The sequence below is a fragment of the Gorilla gorilla genome, chromosome 2 (genome assembly GCF_029281585.2).
Source record: "Gorilla gorilla gorilla isolate KB3781 chromosome 2, NHGRI_mGorGor1-v2.1_pri, whole genome shotgun sequence".
Taxonomy (NCBI): Eukaryota; Metazoa; Chordata; class Mammalia; order Primates; family Hominidae; genus Gorilla; species Gorilla gorilla.
The window spans coordinates 38,089,311-38,110,449 of record NC_086017.1 but is presented as its reverse complement, the minus strand read 5'-3'; the positions used below and the strand labels follow the sequence as shown (position 1 = coordinate 38,110,449).

The 21,139-nt window shown below is 39.7% G+C and overlaps 1 protein-coding gene across 10 annotated transcripts in view; it reads right to left on the bottom strand.

Annotated features, from left to right (window-relative positions):
- The window catches only part of CMC1 (C-X9-C motif containing 1), a 78,348-nt gene extending 63,277 nt beyond the window's left edge, over positions 1–15,071 (bottom strand). The window contains exons 1-4 of one of the 10 annotated variants that reach the window (XM_055383246.2): positions 14,827–15,054; positions 4,772–4,928; positions 3,556–3,652; positions 2,898–2,932 (exon numbers count right to left, since the gene is read on the bottom strand). Coding sequence is in view for 3 of the 10 variants with exons in the window: in XM_004033782.4 (XP_004033830.1) it covers positions 14,827–14,845 (19 nt within the window). In the remaining 7 variants the exon portion in view is untranslated. Of the gene's footprint in view, positions 1–2,897; positions 2,933–3,555; positions 3,653–4,771; positions 4,929–14,826 lie in introns of all 10 variants that reach the window. The other 9 variants (XM_055383248.2, XM_019024239.3, XM_055383247.2 and 6 more) reach the window with 9 other exon arrangements.
- Between the last annotated feature and the right edge of the window lie 6,068 nt (positions 15,072–21,139).

Here is a 21,139-nt window from a genome sequence, read left to right as displayed (position 1 = left end):
GTTGCATTATTTAAACAATAAATTAGGGACCTTCCTCTCCCTTTATATTATCTAGAACATTGTGTATAAAACAAAGATTATTCTCAGTTCCTTGAAAGTTTGTTAAAAACCACCTGTGATGGTCAGTTTTATTTGTCAGTTCGGCTGGGTTATAGCCCCCAGTTATTCACGCAAACATTAATTCAGGTGATGCTGTGAAGGTATTTTGCAGATTCACATAAAGAAGATTATCAAAGATAATTTGGGTGGGTCTAATACAATCAGTTCAAAGGCCTTAAGAGTTGAATTGAGGTTTTCCTGAAGAATTACACTTGCTGACTGCAGCTTCAGCTCAAGATCAAGAATTCCAAGCCTGCCCTTCCTGACAGCCTGCCCTGTGCATTTCAGATTTGCCCAACTGGTCCCTACAATCACATAAACCAATTTCTTGCAAGATCTCTTAACACGTATACGTATATATATATATATATATATATATACACACACACACATATATGCATATGTGTGTATATCTATATACCCATCTTAAGATATATATATATGTTTTTTCTCCTACTGATTATTTCCATGGTGGAATCCTGACCAATACACAACCTATCAGGGCTTGCGTTTTGGTGTATGTATGTGTGCATGTGTAAGACACACAGGCACAAAGAGAATTGTAACTATTGTTTCAATTTTGTAAGGGCTTTTTACTAATTCTAGAGTCAGCTGAAGTTTTAGCAAAATTATATTTCTTAATGACACTATCTATTTTGCCTAAATTTTCAAACAAAAAAATGATATGAAGGTGTTCACATGATTTTTTTTCTCTTTACAACACCTGTGGTTGTATTCTAATTTTCATTGCCTATGTAAAGGTAGACAAACTATTTCTGTTAAGAACCAGAGTATAAATATTTTAAGCTTTACATATCATCTCTGTCGCGCGTGCGCGTGTGTGTGTGTGTGTGTGTATGTACATGTATATATATACATTTTTTTTAACAGCGTTTCAAAAATGTTACTAACCGTTCCTAGCTTATAGGCCTTTCCAGATTTAGCCCATAGGTCATAATTTGCTGAACTCTTTGCTGTATCATTTATTAACACATTCTCTTTTTCCTTAGCTTTGCCAGAAGCTACCGGAAACAGGCCGGGCACAGTGGTTCACGCCTGTAATCCCAGCACTTTGGGAGGCTGAAGCAGGCGGCTCACTTGAGGGCAGGAGTTCAAGACCAGCCTGGCCAATATGATGAAACTCTGTCTCTAGTGAAAAAAAACTACAAAAATCACCCAGGCATGGTGGCGCGCATCTATAGTCCCAGCTTCTCAGGAGGCTAAGGCAAGAGAATTGCTTGAACCCGGGAGGCGGAGGTTGCAGTGAGCCGAGATCACGCCACTGCACTCCAGCCTAGGAGACAGAGCGAGACTCTGTCTCAAAAAAAAAAAAAAAAAAAAAAAGAGGAAACAAAACAAAGCACTGAGAAGGAAATGGAAGCATGGATGGAGAGAAAAGGACAAATTCAGAGGGAGGTCCTATAAGCTTGATGGTGCCTAAAGGGGATGAGGGAAAGGGATGATTCAAGGAGGACTCCTAGTTTTCTGGCCTCAAGTAAAAGGATATGACCATTTATTGAGATAGGGAATACAAAAGAAGGATCAGGTAAGAGAGAAATTCAGTTGTGGACCTGTGGAATTTGAAGGGACTGTGTGACACATCTTGTAGAGTGGAAAGCTGATGCTTACTTACAGAGAAAAGAAAACTGAGACTATCTCCACAAATTCCTTTTTGCCTTGCCTACAGAATAAATCATAACTAGACATCAGTAACTATTCAGTGTTATTATTAAACAGATTAGAAGACATTGGATTATACTGATCTATTTACAAAATTAATTTCAAATTGTTACTTTTTTTCACATATATAATTTTCATCTATACAACTTATTCATAATGCATCCTGATGAATCTTCTATTTGCTCTATAAATCTTCCAATGGTCTTAAATAACTAAGGCAATATTATTTTGAATCAATTCCTTGAATACAGACATAGATTTGTAATATCAAACCATTTTTCCAAAAATAAATTATAACAGAAATTTACCTACATTATGAATTCTAAGCTATAATATTCCTATCAAACACATTTTTAAAATGGCTTGTCAAGACATCTGATCATTCTTCTAAAACTTCCTAGGGCAAATAAATAATTCCAGAATTGTATTAATATTGATTTCAATTTTCCAAATTCTTGGTATTAAATCAGAAATGACAGTATTAAAAATATGAAAATTCTACTAAAGATTTTCCCACTTGATAGCATACCAGCCACTAAATATCAATGATTTAATTATAATTTTTGAAAAAGCTATCTTCAACATTACGAATATTATAGATATGGCAATTTTTATTCACAATATTACAAAATGATTCTCTTAATCTCAATCTGGTGTATATATGTTATACATTTGTACAGAGGTTGCAAAACTAAAAATTAAATTTTGAAAGTTTGCTACTGTATAGTCACATAAATTTATACTGAATTAAAGAATCAGGATAACACCACCACGGAAAATTTCCAAAGCTCTAACTTCTCAACATTCTATCATCACCTGGAAGTCAATTTTCACCTTTTTCACTGGCTGAATTTGTTAGCTCATATTTTGCTTTGGGGCTCATGTGTTCTTGCAATATGGCAGTGCTAGATTATAAGGCTACTGACAACAGCACTTGCTATGAATCCACCAAGACAACAGTGAAGCAAATAAGAATATTACAGAGTCCTTAATAGCAAAGAATGTGATATATGAAGGGCAAGTTATGCCTTTTCAATAATGAAAACATTCTAATTTAACTAATTTGATACTTACTTAGGTAATGCCACTTTTTTAAAAATTTACTAGTTAACACTTACTTGCTCCTGAAGACAGTTTGGTGCTACTGTTTACTCTGTAGGAAAAACATGAAAAATGCTTGTAATAAACTTGCAACAGTGTTCTCATTAGCAATAGTTTCTATATTTGGATCCCTCTTCTTTGTTTGTTTAGCTTTTTGGGGGGAGTTTTTTGGGGGTTTTTTGAGACAGAATACTACTCTGTCACCCAGGATAGGCGCAATGGCGTGATCACAGCTCACTGCAGCTTCTACCTCCCAGGTTTAAGTGATCCTCCTATCTCAGCCTCCCAAGTAGTTGGAAACACAGGCACACACCACCACATCAAGCTAATTTTTTTATGTGTATTTTATAGAGATGGGATCTCACTATGTTTCCCAGGCTGGTCTCAAACTCCTGGACTCAAGCGATCCACCCACTTCAGCCTCCCCAATGCTGGGATTACAGGAGTGAGCTGCCACGTCCGACTGGTCCCTCTTCTTTACTAGCTATGAAGAGCCTCAAAAGGCAGAGCCCCAGGAAGAAGGCATGATATACAATACAATGAGACCAGAGTTCTCAATTGTTAGTTCTCACTAAGTGCTTCACACCAGGAATCTAGGCAGACTCCAGTTTTTCTCAACAGCAAAAAGATATGTATGCTCATGACCAGATATTCCTCTTGCCAGTTTGTTCATACCTTCTTGCTATAACGACAGAGTAAAATGAGGAAGGGTAGACGAAGAGACATCTTAAAATAGGAAAATTCACCTTCTTTCCTTCAAGCCATACTAGAACTGACAAAACAAAAACAAAAAGGGAAATCAAGAGTAGGAGAGATGTTTTCTTCCCCGCAATGCTCCAGCCTGCCTGTCTGTGAAACCTGAAGATGAGGGCAATGAATACATACAGTCTTCATAACAGTTCTCTCAGGTAAGTATTTTGATTTCATTTTGCAGATAAAGAAGTGGAGGCTCACAGAGGTGAAATGACCCAAGCTTCTAATAAAGTGCCAATGCCAAGATCATGTAACCCAGGCTCTAAACCTTCAATGACACCACCATGCACATGGAGTGGGGGCCTTAGGAGACTTAAGCAAACAAGGCTAAATGAGCTTCCACAGTTATGCTGAAGCAGGGAAACAACCTTTAGACAGTAAGTTTGTGTTTCAGAAGCACCATTTGAACCAGCAAAATTTGAAAATTCAGTTCTCAATTTTTTATCAGAAAGTAAAATCAAAGGGAATTCTGATTCTGCTTCCTACCATGGGAAAAAAATATTTTTAAAAGCAAGAGGAGCAATTTGTCAGCTGGCTGAAAAACATATTCAAAGAGAATAAACATCAAATATTAGGTCAGCCACTAACAATCTAATTTTGTATAAGCTCAAACGCTTACAAAATACGGAAAGTACATCAGTGAGGTAGATGTGCCTATTTCTGCTTAGCTTCTGGGTCAAGTAACACCCATATCCCACAATAGTATGCTTCATCTGAGCTTCTCTGTCCTATCAGCTTTCACTGTTAATTAACCACCTTGTTCACACTAGATGTGCCCATTTCCCAATAGCACCTATTTCTTGGACCTCAGATTCTGCAGATTGCTAGGTGTGAAAAGTTCCTCTTCCACCCACACTGCTTTAACCAAGAGGAGGCCAGAAAGGGACAACATATTTAAAAGTATACCAAAGCAGGAAATTAACTTATGCAATAAGACATGCCAATTTTAGAACTGTGTTACAACCGCCATTGTGGCCATAATTTCTTAAATGAACAAGTTTCACATTTACTTTATTTGGTAAAACTTCAAGACTGTCTTTGCGCCTGCAAGCACAATTTCCCACTGATATCCGGCAGAAAATCAGCAGTGTTATGGGACAGGAGCAGACATTTGAGAAAGTAATAAATGACAGCATACCTGTGGCCTTCTTAGCAATACATTGCCTGATTTACTTTTTTTCTCATATAAATCTAGAAGATTGTGTAATATTCTCAATCCTATGAATGTTCCTCAAGCCTCTCTCCACCATGTTACTACCGGTTCTTCTTTCATCTTACAATATTTCATAGAATTCCTATAAAGAAAATATAATACTTTGATAATGGGATAGAATTATTTTTATATTGAAGGGTTTTTCACTTATTTCAAAGACTCAGCCTTTGCTCAAATCACATCATCTTTCTTGGTATGGCTTCAGAGCTAATCTGAAGTAAACATGAAAACCAGTTCCATAATATAACTTTTTTGGGGTGGGAGCAATATGGTTTGGATATGGTTTGTCCCCACCAAATCTCATGCTGAAATTTGATCCCCAGTGTGGCAGTGTAAGGAGGTGGTCCCTAGTGGGATGTGTTTGGGACATGAGGGCAGATGTCTCATGAACAGCTTTGTGCCCTTCTAGCAGTAATGAATTCCTGCTCTTGCTGGAGTGGACTAGTTCTTCAGAGGGGGCTGGTTCTCAGAGAAAATGACTAGTTCCAAAGAGACTGGATTGTTGTAAAAGTCAGGACACCTCTCACGTTTGGTCCCTCTTCACACATGCCCGCTTCCCCTTTGATCTTCTCTGCCATGTTCTGACACAGCATAAATGTTCTCATCAGAAGCCAAGCAGACACCATGCTTCCTACAGCTTGCAGAACTGTGAGCTAAATACACTTCTTTCTTTATAAATTACTCATCCTAAGGTATTCATTTATAGCAACACAAAACAAACTGAGACAAGGGAAGAGGCAGCATTTCCCAGGATGATCGTCTATCACCTTCACCAGACTGTCTCTGGTTAAACTTTGGCTGAAATTCAAATTAACTTTCAGAACAAAGATTTGCCAAAATGAGGATATTAAGACGAGTGTACTGAAGAATCCAAAGGGAAACCTTAAAGGAGTTTCAAAAATATCCTGACCAATGGTAACAATACTAGAACTATACACACTTTCAAGGTAATATCTGTACTTAATCCTCCTGGGGCAATCCCACAAGGTTCCACCTTTAAAGATAGTGTTTATGATACTGAGTTCTCAGTGCTCATCTCCATCTCCAACTTCCCACATTTTCAACTATCTACTGGTGGTTTCTAAGTCCCACCAGCAGCTCAATTCCAACTTAAATTTCCCACAATGTAAACCTTCATTTTGCCAACCTAGTGGTTATGTTACCCTTCTTACCTGAAAAATCAGCTTATAGTTATATAGTACACAGAAGCAACACGATAAATATTTACAGAAAGAAGAAAAGGGTGGTGGATGGAACTGGTTTACAAACATCATCTCATTTAGAAGCAGATAAAAAGAAACTAAGACTCAGAAAGCTCAAAGCAATCTTGCAGCATTACCCAGCAAGTAACAGGTAAAGCCAAACTGTAGTTCAATCTCAGTCTTTATGTTCCATCTTCTACCTCTTATTTTTTGTTATCAAAGTTTACTTATTTAAAACCCAATTCAACATTTCTCCATCCCAAAGTTCTTCCTGACCTCCAGCACTAAAAAGTGATTTCTCCTTTCTCTAACCCCAAGATTTTGCCTGCACTCGTTCTGTTGCTATAATCACACCTGGACTTAAACACATCACATCACACTATATATCCAATCTTCTCCTGCTAGATCAGTGGTTGGCATGAGTTGAATTGTGTTTACCATTCTCCAAATTCATATGTTGAATCACTAACCCTCAATGTGACTGTATGCGGAGACAGTGCTTTTGGGAGGTAATTAAGGTCAAATGCGGTCATAAAGGTGAGGCCTTAATTCGATAGGATTAGTGGCCTCATAAGAAGCAGAGGGCTCTCTCTCCTTCTCGTTCTCTCCTCCTCCTCCCTCAACCTCCTCTTCCCCCATCCCTCCCCGCTCACTGCCATGTAAACACACAGGGAGAAGGCAGCCATCTGCAAGTCAGGAAGAGAGTCCTTGTCAGCAACCAGATCTCCTTGCATCTTGGTCTTGAACTTCCTAGCCTCCAGAATAGTAAAAAAATTAATGTACATTTTTTAAGCCACCCAGTCTATGTTGTGTGGGTCACTCAAGTGAGTCTATGGGATTTTGTTATGGCAGCCTGAGTAGACTAAGACAGATTTTGGTACCAGAAGCTCTCAACCCTGGCTGTACCAAAGAACCACCTGAGAGGGCTGTACAAAATTCTTAATGCTTGGGCCCCACCCCAGACCAGTTAAATCAGAAATGCTGGGGTAAAAGCCAGGCATTGATATTTTTTAAGGCTCCCCAAATAATTATAATATGCAGCTAGACTGAGAACTACTGCAAGTAAAAGTTAACTTTAATGAGGTCAGAGACCACGTCTAACTCATCTTTGTAATTCTCTCTAACTCCTAGCATATGGTAAATATGCAATAAAATTGTTTTAACTGTTTAACAAATGACACGTATATTTAAAAGAGTTTTAGTATTTGATAGTTACAGATACACTGTAAACAAATACGTATGTACCTATTATGTACCAATCACCACACCAGGGATTGTGTATACAATAATGAATCAGTCAAGCAAGGTTCCTTATTCTGCAGCATAAACATGTGATACTCTACATTCCAATTAGTCATGTTTAGGTAATTAACATATCTTTTGATCTGTAAGAATCTCCCAGTAACAGTTCTTTAGCAAAACACAATGCAGGATGGTAAACACCACATTCTTAGCAATTTTTTCCTTCAATCTTCTTACTTAAAAATGCAAAAATAGGCTGGGCGAGGTGGCTCACGCCTGTAATCCCAGCACTTTGGGAGGCTGAGGTGGGCAGATCACAAGGTCAGGAGATCGAGACCATCCTGGCTAACACAGTGAAACCCCGTCTCTACTAAAAATACAAAAAAATTAGCCGGACATGGTGGTGGGCGCCTGTAGTCCCAGCTAATTAGGAGGCTGAGGCAGAAGAATGGCACGAACCCAGGAGGCAGAGCTTGCAGTGAGCTGAGATCACGCCACTGCACTCCAGCCTGGGCAACAGAGCGAGACTCTGTCTCAAAAAAAAAGAAAAAATGCAAAAATAGAATAGAGGATTGTCGGGGAGAATGTTAACTTGGGTATCAATAGTTTTATTTGGGCACAATTTTGTTTGGTCCACTTATATCAAGTACAAGGTAATACTTCTCATATTTTTGACATCTACAGAATTTTACACATATGATTTTAACACCCCAAACAAAAAATTAAAAAAGATACTAATCCAGGCAACAAGACATAAACTTGAATTTATTTCTGTGTGGAGTCAAGAACCCCTTGAGACCTATGACAAGTATTAATATTTAGAATCATAAAAGTTCAAGGCTTGAAGCAACCTTAGCAATTACCTGATACCTCTCTTTCCCTACTTCTCATCCTCAAACCTCATATTATGTCATTAAGGACAGGTTAATGACAAAGTCTGAGACAATAAGTCAGTCTTACTAACTCCCAAATTCGGTGTTGATTCCACAACAGTACACTACCTCCCTGGGAGGAGGTGGCCAATCTTCTATAATCTAGGTGAAATTAACTGACCTATCCTTTTATCTAGTCTCTAATGAATTTAAAGAGGTGGATTCATATGAAAAATATTTACTATTTATTACACAGGTAGAACATTCCCATTCTTCAAATCATGTTTTTCTTTTTTTCTCCAATTATTTGTTACATATAGGCGCATCACATCTATAGGTTTCCTTTTATTCGTCAAAGAAAAGGACTTTATATCTAAAAGGAAAACAACTCTATACATAGGTTATATGATATTTTGGTGGCGTTTTTAATCCTAAACCTTAAAAAAAAAATGTTTAACTGGACGTGGTGGCAATCAGGAAAAGTCTCCTAAGAAACTGATTTTAAATTGAGTTGTGAAAAATGAACAAGAATTCAGTAGACTTGGGGATAGGGAAGATGGGGGAAATTCTAGAGAGAACAGCATGTACAATGGCCTAGAAGACAAAAAAAAAAAAAAGTACAGCTTAGCCTACCTTAGGTATATCTTAAGCCAGTGTTATCCAAACTTGTTAACCACAACCTGTGACACTTTACTGGATGCAGTACACACACCTGTGTGTATGTATACATGTATGCAAGTACCCATTCCTATCTGACCTGTCACTATCTGAACTCTCACTACTATCAAAACTCTTACTATCCAACTAAGATTCCTAATAGATTCAGATAAATTATTTTTAGGATAGAGCTGGTATCCCTCCTGCAGCAGAGAATGTTGGAGCATTCATATCTGCAACCTTCTCAGGACTGCCCCCGGCCATGGTAGCCCTTTGCTGTTTTCCTTGCTGCTGTCCCTCTCCCAACTACTACAGTAACCAATGACTGAAAAATGGCATGAAAGCCCAGCTCCCTTGCCTCCAAGGCACAATAAACTGTATGTACCACGTGGTACACCAGAGCTGATTAGGTTAAGACCTGAAACAACATCCTTGCTCAGATTTTTCCCCTCCCCTCTCCTATTTTCCTTACTCTCTTAAGGGTTTTTTTTTTCTTTTCCTAAAGGCAACCTATTAATAAACCACCCAAGTTACATGCAGTTCTAGTGACCAGCTCTTACTCTCTAATACTGTGCCCAAATAAAAGGAACCAGGGCTTCTCAGAGAAATAACTAATTGTATGGATTGGCCAGGGTAGGTACAAGATGAAGCAGTGATATCTTGTGTGAGGGAATAAAAAGGAAATGCTCAAAAAAATGGTGAGAGCATATGACAAAGGTCCAGAAGCTAGCTTAAAGGGAACTCTGGCCAAATCTGGGGAAATTTGAACACAAAAAATACTTATGTACATTAACAGAGTACAAACCATTGAAAATACAGCAGTTCATGAGTCCTTACCAAAAATACCAATAATAAATTCATAAATCAATGAAAATCAAAGCAATCTCTTGCTTAAAGTAAAATGTCAACAACCATCTAGTAAATGTGAAGGGAGTGTGCTGGAGGTAGAAAATCATTATTTTGCCACCATTATGGGAAAGACTGAATCAGATAAAAAAAAAAAAATCAATGGACCCCAAATCAAAGAGAAATATTTGATGAGAAGCAAATATTTACAAGGTCTTAACCTTCCCACAGATTAGTTACTAATTGCAAAACAGAGAAAATACGGCAACAAAACAGGGCAAAACCTTGAGTGGGTAATCAAAATTAACATCACCTACGAGAGACAGATACCCATGTACCTCCAGATGGGATACTCTGGAAAGACACATCATGTACGCAGTATGTGGCTGAGATCAAGGTTATTCTTGATCTAAACAAAAGTCAGTTCAACACAAAATAAGGAGAGTTCTGTTTGTCACTCCGTTACCTAAAAACTTGCAGTGTCTTCCCATTGTTCTTAGTATAAAATTCAAAATCCTTGAAATGGTTTACAGATCATTTCATGCTTCAAAACTGAAATCCCAACTCCCACCCCACTGCCATGGCACACACTCCTCTTTGATCTCAATTCTTCTTTCTTATTGTCTTTGCTTAAGCCTGTATTTTTCATATTTCACAGAGCAACCATCAGAGAGTTGTTAATCCGATGAGACAAAAATAATGTATTTTCTATGGCAAATATGCTTTTAATTTATAAATATACAAAATGTAGATGTTAGGTCTTTTTTTTTGTTGTTCTGAGCCACCAACGTAATTTATGTCTAAGAAGATACTCTAGAGATATGGGGTCAATAATAAAATCAAAATTTTTCTTATAGGCCAGGCATGGTGGCTTATGCCTATAATCCCAGCACTTTGGGAGGCCGAGGTGAGCAGATTACTTGAGCCCAGGAGTTCAAGTGCTCCTGAGCAAGGAGTTCAAGTGCAGCCTAAGCAAAATGGTGAAACCCCATCACTAAAAAAAATAAAAAATTTTTCTAATCAACTCCACAACCTTTTACATATTAAACATACAATGCTCAAAAAAGATTCTTCAAGTTTGTTTAGATGTCTAACTTAAAAACTAAAATTTTCTAGTAAATGTAAGGGCTAGTACTGTTCCTGTACCCCTAAAGGTAATTTACCTACATTCCCACAGGAACCACTGAAAGAACCCCAACTTGGAGTACTGCAACCCAAATGTTCCAAGAACATCCATAATTAAATCCTCCCAAGACACATATACCTTAAACACCTTCTCATGGAATGTCATGAAATTCTTGAACCCACTTTCCACCCCCTAAGCCCTATCTCTGTCCCATCTTCCTCCTTTTATTAGGTTCCCGGAAGAAAACAGCAATAGAAGGACACAGGGACACACACACACCTGATTAAGGAAACTTCCCTTAGGCTGCCATGCCCCATCCTGCATAAGTAGAGAATGAATCTATGTTGACAGAGGGAAGAGAACCTAACTAAAAAGGGGAAAGGTCAAAGAAGGGAGAAAGGAATTACTTTAGTTGATAGAGAAAGTGAAAAATCAAATTTATCAGGTGCAGGTTCCTATGGGCCATCATCTGAGAATATAATCATGTCTGAAAATTTGTCCGGAACATGGCAATAAGCAAAGATTGCTGTTATTACTGCTACATTAACAAAAAAAGGAAAATAATGCAAATTAAACTATGTATAAGCATGTAACCTGCATTTTTTCGCTGGGTTCACAGTTTCTTAAGGAAAACAGAGACCCTACAAAGTTAATTAAAAGTTGCTGCCAAATGAAAATCAAGCTTCTATGAAGATCACAGAAAATACAAAATAAACCAACAGGAAAACAGATTTTGCTAAATGAACCTCATTTGGTGTATCTATTATTCACTTACTCAATATGGGCAAATACCATCGTGGGCTGTACAAAGCAGTAAAACATCAAAATGTGAAACTAAGCTTCAACATATGAACCAAATAAACATGAAATTTAAAAAAAAAAAAAAAACTGGCTTCCATACATTTTATTCTGGAATTTAAACAGACAAAACAATTTAGGGAAAAAAAAAAATCTTCCTACTTGCTGACTCCACTTTTTTACTTTCCATTGCTTCCACTCCTTCCTTTGATGAAGTTTCCAATAATCACATTGTTAGATTTGACCACGACCTTCCACCCAGCTGCTGACGTAAAAAAAAACTGGAATTATCCCTATTTCCTCCTTTTTTTTTTTTTTTTTTGAGACAAAGTCTCACTCTGTGGCCCAAGCTGGAGTGCAGTGGCGCAACCTCGGCTCACTGCAACCGCTGCCTTCCAGGCTCAAATTCTCATTCCTCAGCCTCCCGAGTAGCTGGGACTACAGGCGTGTGCCACCATGCCTGGCTAAATTTTTTGTATTTTAGTAGAGATGGGTTTTCACCATGTTGCCCAGGGTGGTCTCGAACTCCTGAGCTCATGCGATCTGCCTGCCTCGGCCTCCCAAAGCACTGGGATTACGGGCATGAGCCATGGTGCCCAGACACTGTTTCCTCCCTTTCTCTCACCATCCTTATTCAATGCAACCACAGGTCCTGTCAATTTCTCCTCATGACGCTGTATATTTCTTTCCATCTGTCTATTACCATCTTGGGCTAAGATACAAACATATTTGGCCTGGACTACTGCTCCCATCCCTTAACCTGTCTCCCTTCTTCCACTTATGACCTGACCCCTCTACAATGCATGCTACCACTGTAGCGAGGGTAATAAACACATAAATTATGTTACTGCCCTCTTTAAAAGATTCTAAAGGCATTTGATGCCATTAGAAAAAATCCAAATGCTTTATTATCACAGCCAGCCTTTAAGGCCTTGCAGCCTCTGCAATATCTAGGCATTTAGCGACTACCTACTTTCCCAATATCTTTCCTTATGGATCCCCTCCACACTCTGACCCACGTTCAAGTTAAATATTTTAAGTATTTGCTACTTGACGGCCAAGCACACTCTGCCTAGCTTCCTCTCATCCCTCAGATTCCAATTCAAATGACACTTCCTCATAAAGCTCTTCACTGACTAATCTCTTCACCATCTACCACATGACATTATTTTCTTCATGTTTATCACAATCTGTAAAAATGTGTGTGTGTATGTGTGTGTGCCCACGCACGTGTCTGTGTAGGAGGAAAAGGGGGTGTTAACTGTCTTTTTCTACCACTAGATAAGCTTTATTGGGAGCAGGAATTTTGTTTGTCCTATGTACTACTGTTCCCTAGGGCCCAGAACAATATGGGACATATACCAGACACTCAACAAGTCTTTGTTTAATCAATACTCAAAAGGTGGCATGGTCTACAGCACTGGACTGGAAATGAAATTACCTAGGTTCTAACCAGACTTGACTCTACCAGCAACTAGCTGTGTGGCCTTGGGTACAACACAAGATTGGAGTGGCTTATGAGTAAGTGGAAGGTAAACAAGTGAAGAGAGCAAGTATGAAGATTTTTTTCCCAAATTTCCTTGTCTAAATTCAAAAAGTGTAGATATATGGAAATCTTTAACCTCTCTCATTCTCAGTCTCCTCATCTGTATGAGATTACTTTAAAGGTCACTTCAAGTTCAGAAGTACCATAATTAGGCTGGGTGCGGTGGCTCACACCTGTAATCCCAGCACTTTGGGAGGCCAAGTCAGGCAGATCACTTGAGGTCAGGAGTTCCAGACCAGCATGGCGAACACGGCGAAACTTCATCTCTACTAAAAATACAAAAATTAGCCGGGCGTGGTGGCGGGCGCCCGTAATCCCAGCTACTCAGGAGGCTGCGGTGGGAGAATTGCTTGAACCCAGTAGGCGGAGGTTGCAGTGAGCCGAGATAGTGCCACTGCACTCCAGCCTGGGCGACAGAGTGAGACTCCATTTCAGTAAAATAAAAAAAAAAAGATACCATAAATTATATGGGCCTAAACTTGAACCTTCCTTACTCACCCCTCACTTACACTCTACCCCTTCTACCCTCAAGAACCAAATCATGGTAGTCATCCTGAAACCAAGCATCGCACAGTGCACCTTACTATCTAAACCTTTGCTCATAGGGCTGCCTCTTCTCCAGCTCCAACCACTGGAAATTCCATCCCTCAAAGCCCAGATCAACTGCTAACTGCTTCATAACCACCTAGTCCAAAATGAATATGATCATTATGCTCCAGAACTCCTCTATGCTTCAAATTAGAGTACTCCCTAATCTACCTGCTGGACTAGTCACTTAACTTCTCTTCGCCTCAGTTTCCTAATCTGTAAAATGGAGCTAAAAGGACCTACCATACCACATATTATTGTTGGGTAATAGAGAACACTTAGCATGGTAATAACATGTTCAATTAAAACATTATTTCTTTGCTACATATATTTTTCATGCTCCTTGAAGGCTCCAAAAGAGCATTTTCCATTTCTGAATCTCCCAAGTTTGACGCCATTTACCTCTCAACGTTTTGACTTTCTGTATCCATAAAATGAAAGAAATGGACTAGACCAACTACCATTCCCTCCAAAAATGTTATCTATTCCCTTGCAAAAATAGCCTAACGCAAAGATACTGCAGGCGACCTTCCACAAGGACGGGAATTCGAGGGGAAGTTAACTATTGCTGCAAACGGAAGTGGCTGGAAGCAAGGAGATTAAAACAACATTCAAGATTTTGAAGATCCTTTCCAAAGAAACTGACTCCTGCCATAGTGATGGATCCTTTGAAATATGTTTTTAAGTTGGGTTACAAGGATGAACTCGGGGTCCATGAACTCCCAAACAGAAATGTAAAACTGTGCGCCAGAACAAATATACAAATTTTTCTGGGGCTAGAGTGTCTGCAGCATACATTAAATGCATCTGTGACCTTAAGGGGCGAAAAGAGGGTGACAATGAAGAGACTAGTCGCGTTAAGTTGGAAACCACAATGGATGATACTTTAGACAACAAACGCAACCTCAGATAACCATAATCCCCAACAAGTGAGAAGATGACCTAAGACCGGGTGAAGCAGCCGCCGGGTATGAGGAGACGCTGGAGGAAGCAATGCTACCCAGAGCTCTGCACCTTTCCCAGGTCGGCCTCCAGCCCGCACGGCCCGCGGCGTGAGACCCGGGGCGAGGCCCCTCGGCAAACCCCGCTTCCCGCCCCGGTACCTGCGGGGTCGAGCGCCATCTCGGCAGGCCGAGAAGAACGTAGCCGCTTGGCGGCTCCGGGGCACGCAGGAAGGGGAGTGGAAGGGAGGGGCCTGGGCTCGGACGCACGTACGACCTCCGGGAGCTTCCCGCAACAGAAACGCGGCCCTTTGCAAAGCACCGCCAGAAACCGTTCCCTCTTCCTTCCCAGGCTCCTACTTCCGCCGCCCGTTGCGCCTGCGCCCTTCTGGCCCCGCCCCAATCCTGTAACTAGAGTGGAACTGACTTCGCAGGGGGAATGACCAGGAAAGGGGGCGTGTCTGCGTGCCTTTGGGGCGGGACCGTGCAGGACGCGCGCAGCCTGACTTCGGGAGGTTTGTGTACCGGTTGCAGACCTGGGTCTGCAGTGACTGGAGGCGGACCTGCAGGACTTTGGGACTGTGCCTCACTCGGTGACTGGGTCAAAGTCCGAGCCCCGTCCCCCATACCCTCCTTCGGAGAACCAAATGAATCATTCAGTTCCTTTTCTTTTCTTCGTTAACGTTCATTCATTCATAAATGTCTATTTCATGCCTGCCAAGTTCCAGCCACGGTTCTGAATACGAGGGGAAAATAACAATAAAAATAACGTCCCTGTTCTCAAGGAGCAGTGTGGCAGAGGAGACAAATAAAAGCAACACGCTGTTAAATGTGATAAACGCCACACGCACTAGTTGTTCACAGCTTGTTCTACCATAAAGGTGATATGGTGTGTGCAATATCGTTATTTCTCCTTCAAATCAAAGACTGTGGCTCTCCTAGACGTTAAAATGTGGGCTCTAGAAGTACCTCTATGTTGTGAAATAATATCCTCAGGACGTACAGTATGATTTGGGTGATGTTACAAATCCTGCCTCTATCAGTAAAAGCTGTATGTTTTGTGAGAGTAAAATGAAGGAAGGTAATAGCCGTCCCGCTGAAGACCCACTACTCACCTCTTCTCAATAGAAGAAACTTTCTAGGTGGCACTTAGGTTCATTTCCACTCACAAACCAGCCTTCAGAAGTGCTTCCTTGTCAAATTCACGTTTAACTGGCTCGAGCCACCAAAGGGTGAGGTGCGGCCTGGGACAGATGGGACAGATGTTTAGAAAAACAAGGAGCAGCTGCTTCTTCCCTGCAAGGGATTCAGGGCTTTCAAAATGATCCCCTCCCCACCTACCTGCAGTCCCTCCTCCCCTGCTGCTGCTTCCGCCTGGTCAGTTGGCAGAAAAGCTGAGGCAGTTGAGCAGGGCTGGGAAAGTGGGTCTCTGCTCAGCAGGTCTTCCGTTTAAGAGCCTATTTGGGCATAACGGCCCTTATTACAGCTGTAGGTTGAGGTGCCAAGGTGAAGAATTAACGTTTCACTCACCCAGCCAGGGAATCAGGTCCTTTTCCTTGTATATTTTGTAAATATGCTTAGAAATACACCAAAATGACTCTGGTGTGCCTCTTTTATTGTTCTGAAGGTGAAGGATTTGATTTAGAAAGCTAAAGCAATCTTTTTGAGGAGATGGGGTATGAAAACACAGGTCAGACACCCATATTCCAGTATTAAACTAAATCTTTCTATATGCAAAAGGGTATTATGGTAAAGGAGGAAAGTTTGATCTGTTATCTTAGTGAGTTGAGTAAGTTCTTTCATTTTTCTGGACTTTGGTTTCCAATTTACAAGGTTGTTCTGAGGAATATACGTGATATCATATAATGCATTTGAAAGACTTTAAAGGGCCACTTCTACCATTTTTGCCATAGCTATTACTTGAAACATTACTATTTAACATTTGTTTTTAAATCAACTCACTTTTTAAAAACACTTAAATAGGCACTATTTACTTTAGCCTTATCCTAAGCAGCAGTATCTGTAATATCATGGGTTTTGTGTGCCCCATAGAATGAACTGCTAGACGTATCACACCAGGAGAAGCACTAGCAAAAACGGTAGCCCAATACCTGATACATAATAGTATATCTCTCTTTACTCCCATGTTAAACCAGATACTTTGGGGGGAAACTGAGTCTTTACAATCTATACCTAGGGAAGATAAGTCATTTTTTAAGTTAAGCGAATGTAATTGGCAATTAAAAACAGAAGAAATTTCCTGAGGCATCGCATTATTAATAGGCAATTCTTTGGGTAGTAACTGCAAAAGGAGCTCAAGGAAAGAGGAGAGGACATCATCCTGGAAATTAGGAACAGTGTCTTACCCAGTTGTGATCCCTAGAGCTCAGGCAACGTCTGGTAACTGGTGACCCCCCAAAAGCCTTTCTCAAAGGATTGAATGCTGCAATCGTTAGGAAACACTTCAGAGATAAGTTAGAAGTTATGCTCGGCCTTGAAAGATGGGTAGAATGAGTAGACAGAAAAAAGGGCATCTCATGCTGGGAGAAAAATGAGAGCAAAAGCATCTGGGATTTGAACTGTTCTTGAAGGAGCATGGTGGAGCATGGCAGAGTGCAGGCTAAGGAATGGAATCATATGAACAAAAGCACAGGGGTGGGAAGCACCCGGCTGTGTGGCAGGAAGCACGGGGCTGTGTGGCAGGCATGTGGTGGGCAATGCTTGAAACTACTTCAATGCATTTGAGGATTTGGGAAGCTAGGGCAGTTATGCATTGGCTAGAAAAGTCCAGATTTCCACAGCCTTAAACACTAGACAGAGGTGTGTTTGAATGTGTTACTATAAGCAGCCAGAATCTGTTGAAGGTTAATATATAGGAAAAGAGCATTGTGGTCAAAATTTTCTAAAGGTGTTTTATAAAAGTTTTGTGCAGGATGAATTTAGGCAGCGAGGAAAGAGCTAAAAGGCAAGCAGAAAAGTAAGGAGGCTATTGTACTGGTTTGGGCAAGATATGAAAAGAGCCTCAACTGGGATATATAAAAATGTAAAAGGATGGATGTGAGAGTAATTGCAAAGGAAGAATCTATCCTTTGAAATTGGATTTAGGAGACTAAGACAAAGAGTCAAGATTTCTGGATAATTCCTTTTTTTGGCAAATGTATACAGACAAATGAGAAAATCATGGCAATGTGCCTATTCATGCCTAAAATGATCTGCCTTGATCCTCATTATTGGGGGCTAACAGTGGCGATAATGAAACAGAAAGATCAGTTCAGAGAAATTTGCAGTAATGCAGGGTAATAACAGCAGTTGAACCACAGTGAATTTCTCTTTGCATGTGAAGGCAAAGGAATGTGCAAGTAGAAACAAATATCTTGATTATTTTTGAGTCAATTCTGAACTGGATCTAACATTCCTTTATGCTATATGTTGATATGCAGCTAGTTATTTTTTGAAATTGAGATTATCAGTCAGCCCCTGCTTGCTTCTGCCTCTTCTTAGCATCAGAATTAAAGACTTTTTTCATCTGCAGCTTGGCTCTGCTACAGATGAGAATCAAACTTGAAATCAATGAGATTTCAAATTTGAGTCAGTAAGAATCAAACTTGAAAGAATATTAGACGCCTCATCTCTACCAGAGGATAGGATTTAGAAGTAGTTCTCGGCCAGAAGATCACTAATCAAGGGTCCCTGGTGGCCCTGCCTACTTTCTGAGCTGTATTATTTAGCACCCAGTTTGCATGGCTTGTGCCTTCTCTGGTTTAAAAGGACTTAGGTCCATGTTGACATTTCTATTATTTGCTAGGGTGGTCATAATGAAGTGCCACAGTCTGGGTAGCTTAAACAATAGAAATATTTTCTCACAATTGCAGGTTAGAAGTCTGAGATCAAAAATGTCGGCAGAGTTGCTTTCTCCTGAGGCCTCTCTTCTTGATTTGTACATGGCATCTTCTCCTGTGTCTTCACATGGTCTTCCCTCTGTGTGGCTGTGTCTCCTAATGTCTTCTTGTAAGGACATCAGCCATATTGGATTGGGACCAACTCTAATGAATATCCTAACGGACTCATTTTGTCTAAACTACCTCTTTTAAAACCGTATCTCCAAATGCAGTCACATTCTGAGGTGCTGGGGGCTAGGACTTCAACACAAGAATTTTGGGAGACACAGTTCAACTGATAAAAGCATTGAAATTTTTTTAAAGGACTACAATTATTCCCTGAATCCCAAATCACTTCACTAGAGCCCTGAGAACCTGTCTAGTGTTAGCCTGTCACCAGAATAAAATACTTTGTCCCTGTTTTCCTGGCTGTTGAATAGGGCCTGTTTTAATCTGACTCAGTTCACCTATCCACTTCAATCAGCTCCTGACTGTCCCTTCTCTACATCTGATTGATCAAAACATGTAGTCAGTTCTCCTTCCTTAATATATCTTTATTTCATCTGCCAATCAGAGTCATAACTCCTAGTCCAAGGTCTGCCCATTTGTGCTGATATTATTGTAACAGTTCTGAACTGGCTCTCTGTTCCTAGGCATTTCTTCCTCCCACTTATTCTCTCTATTCCATTTCACCCACAACAGCAAATATGATTATAAAATTTCTTATATAAAATTCCCAGTAAGAGACAACCTATGGAATGGGAGAATATATTTGCAAATCATACAAATGATAAGGAGCTAATATCCAAAATATATAAGGAATTCAAACAACTCCATAGCAAGAAAACAAATAACCCAATATAAAAATGGGCAAAGGACATTAATAGGCATTTCTCAAAAGGAGACATATAAATGACAAGTATGTGAAAAAATGTTCAACATCATTAATCATCAGGGAAATTCAAATTAAAACCACAATGAGATATCTCTTAAGATCTGTTAGAATAGCAGAAATACATGAAGATAATAAACATTTATGACGATATAGAGAAAAGAGAACACTTACACACTGCTGGTGGGAATGTAAATTAGTACAGCCATTATGGAAAACAGCCTGGAGGCTCCCCAGAAACTTAAGAACAGAACTATCATATGATCCAGCAGTCCCACTACTGGGTATATATTCAAAGGATATGAAAGCAACATGCTGAAGAGATATCTGCACTCCCATGTTTTATTGCAGCATAATTCACAATAGCCAAGGCATGGAATCATCCTAAGTGTCCCTCAATAGACGAATGGATGAAGAAAACATGGTATATATACACAATGGAATACTGTTCAGCTCTAAAAAGAGAAATTCTGTCATTTGCAACAACACGGATGAACCTGAAGGACATTATGTGTCCTTCAATTTTGAAAGACTTTTCCGTGAAATAAGCCCGGCACAGAAAGAAAAATACCGCATGATCTTACTTATATGTGCAGTGTGAAAAAACCAAACTTATAGAAACAGAGAGTAAAATGGTGGTAACCAGAAGCTAGGGGTTTGGGGACCTTGGGGAAATGTTAATTAAAAAATAGAAAATTTCCATTAGACAGGAAGGATAAGTTCAAGAGATCTACTGTACATCATGATCACTTCAGTTAGTAACAATATATTGTCTATTTGAAAATTGCTACTCTGTAATAAATTTTAAGCATTCCCATTACAAAAAAAAGATAAGTATGTAGAGTAATGAATATGTTAAATAACTTTATTTTGTCATTCCACAATATGCATTTTAAACGTCATGATGTATACTATAAATATATACTACCTAACTTGCCAGTTGAAACAAATACATGCATACATACATACATACATAAATCCTCAGTAGTTCCCTATATAAATAAAATTCAAACCCCTTCTTTTAGCAAGGTTCACAAAACTCTTTATAAACTTAGTCCCAGATTACTATATCAACTTTTCGTAACCAACCTCCTTGTAATCTGCAATTTCTGCTACATTAACTTACATACAATGGTTTATTAAATTACCTGTAAAGACTTCTTTGGGCTATCCTGGAAAAATGGGTAAGAGTTTGTAGTTAATATAAAAACTTGAAACTGATGCAGAAAAAGTATCTAGTTTTCACTAGGACCATTGGAACTAAACAGAGTGATATAATTTGGATGTATGTACTCACCCAAATCTCATGCTGAATGTAATCCCCTATATTTGAGGTGGGGCCTGTTGGGAGGTGATTGGATCATGGGGGCAGATTTCTCATGAATGCTTTAGCACCATCCTCTTGGTACTGTCCTTGCTATAGTGAATGAGATCTTGTGAGATCTGTTTAAAAGTGTGTGGCACCTCCTCTCTCTCCCACTCCTGCTCTGGCCATGTGACATGTCTGCTCCTCCTTCACCTTCCACTATGATTATAAGTTTCCTGAAGCCTCCCCAGAAGCCAAGCAGATACCAGCATCATGCTTCCTATCCAACCTATGAGCCAGTTACACTTCTTTTTGGTATAAATTATCCAGTCTTAGTATTTCTTTAGAGCAACGCGAGAATGGCCTAATACACAGAGCTAAACTCATTTTTCTCCCCTA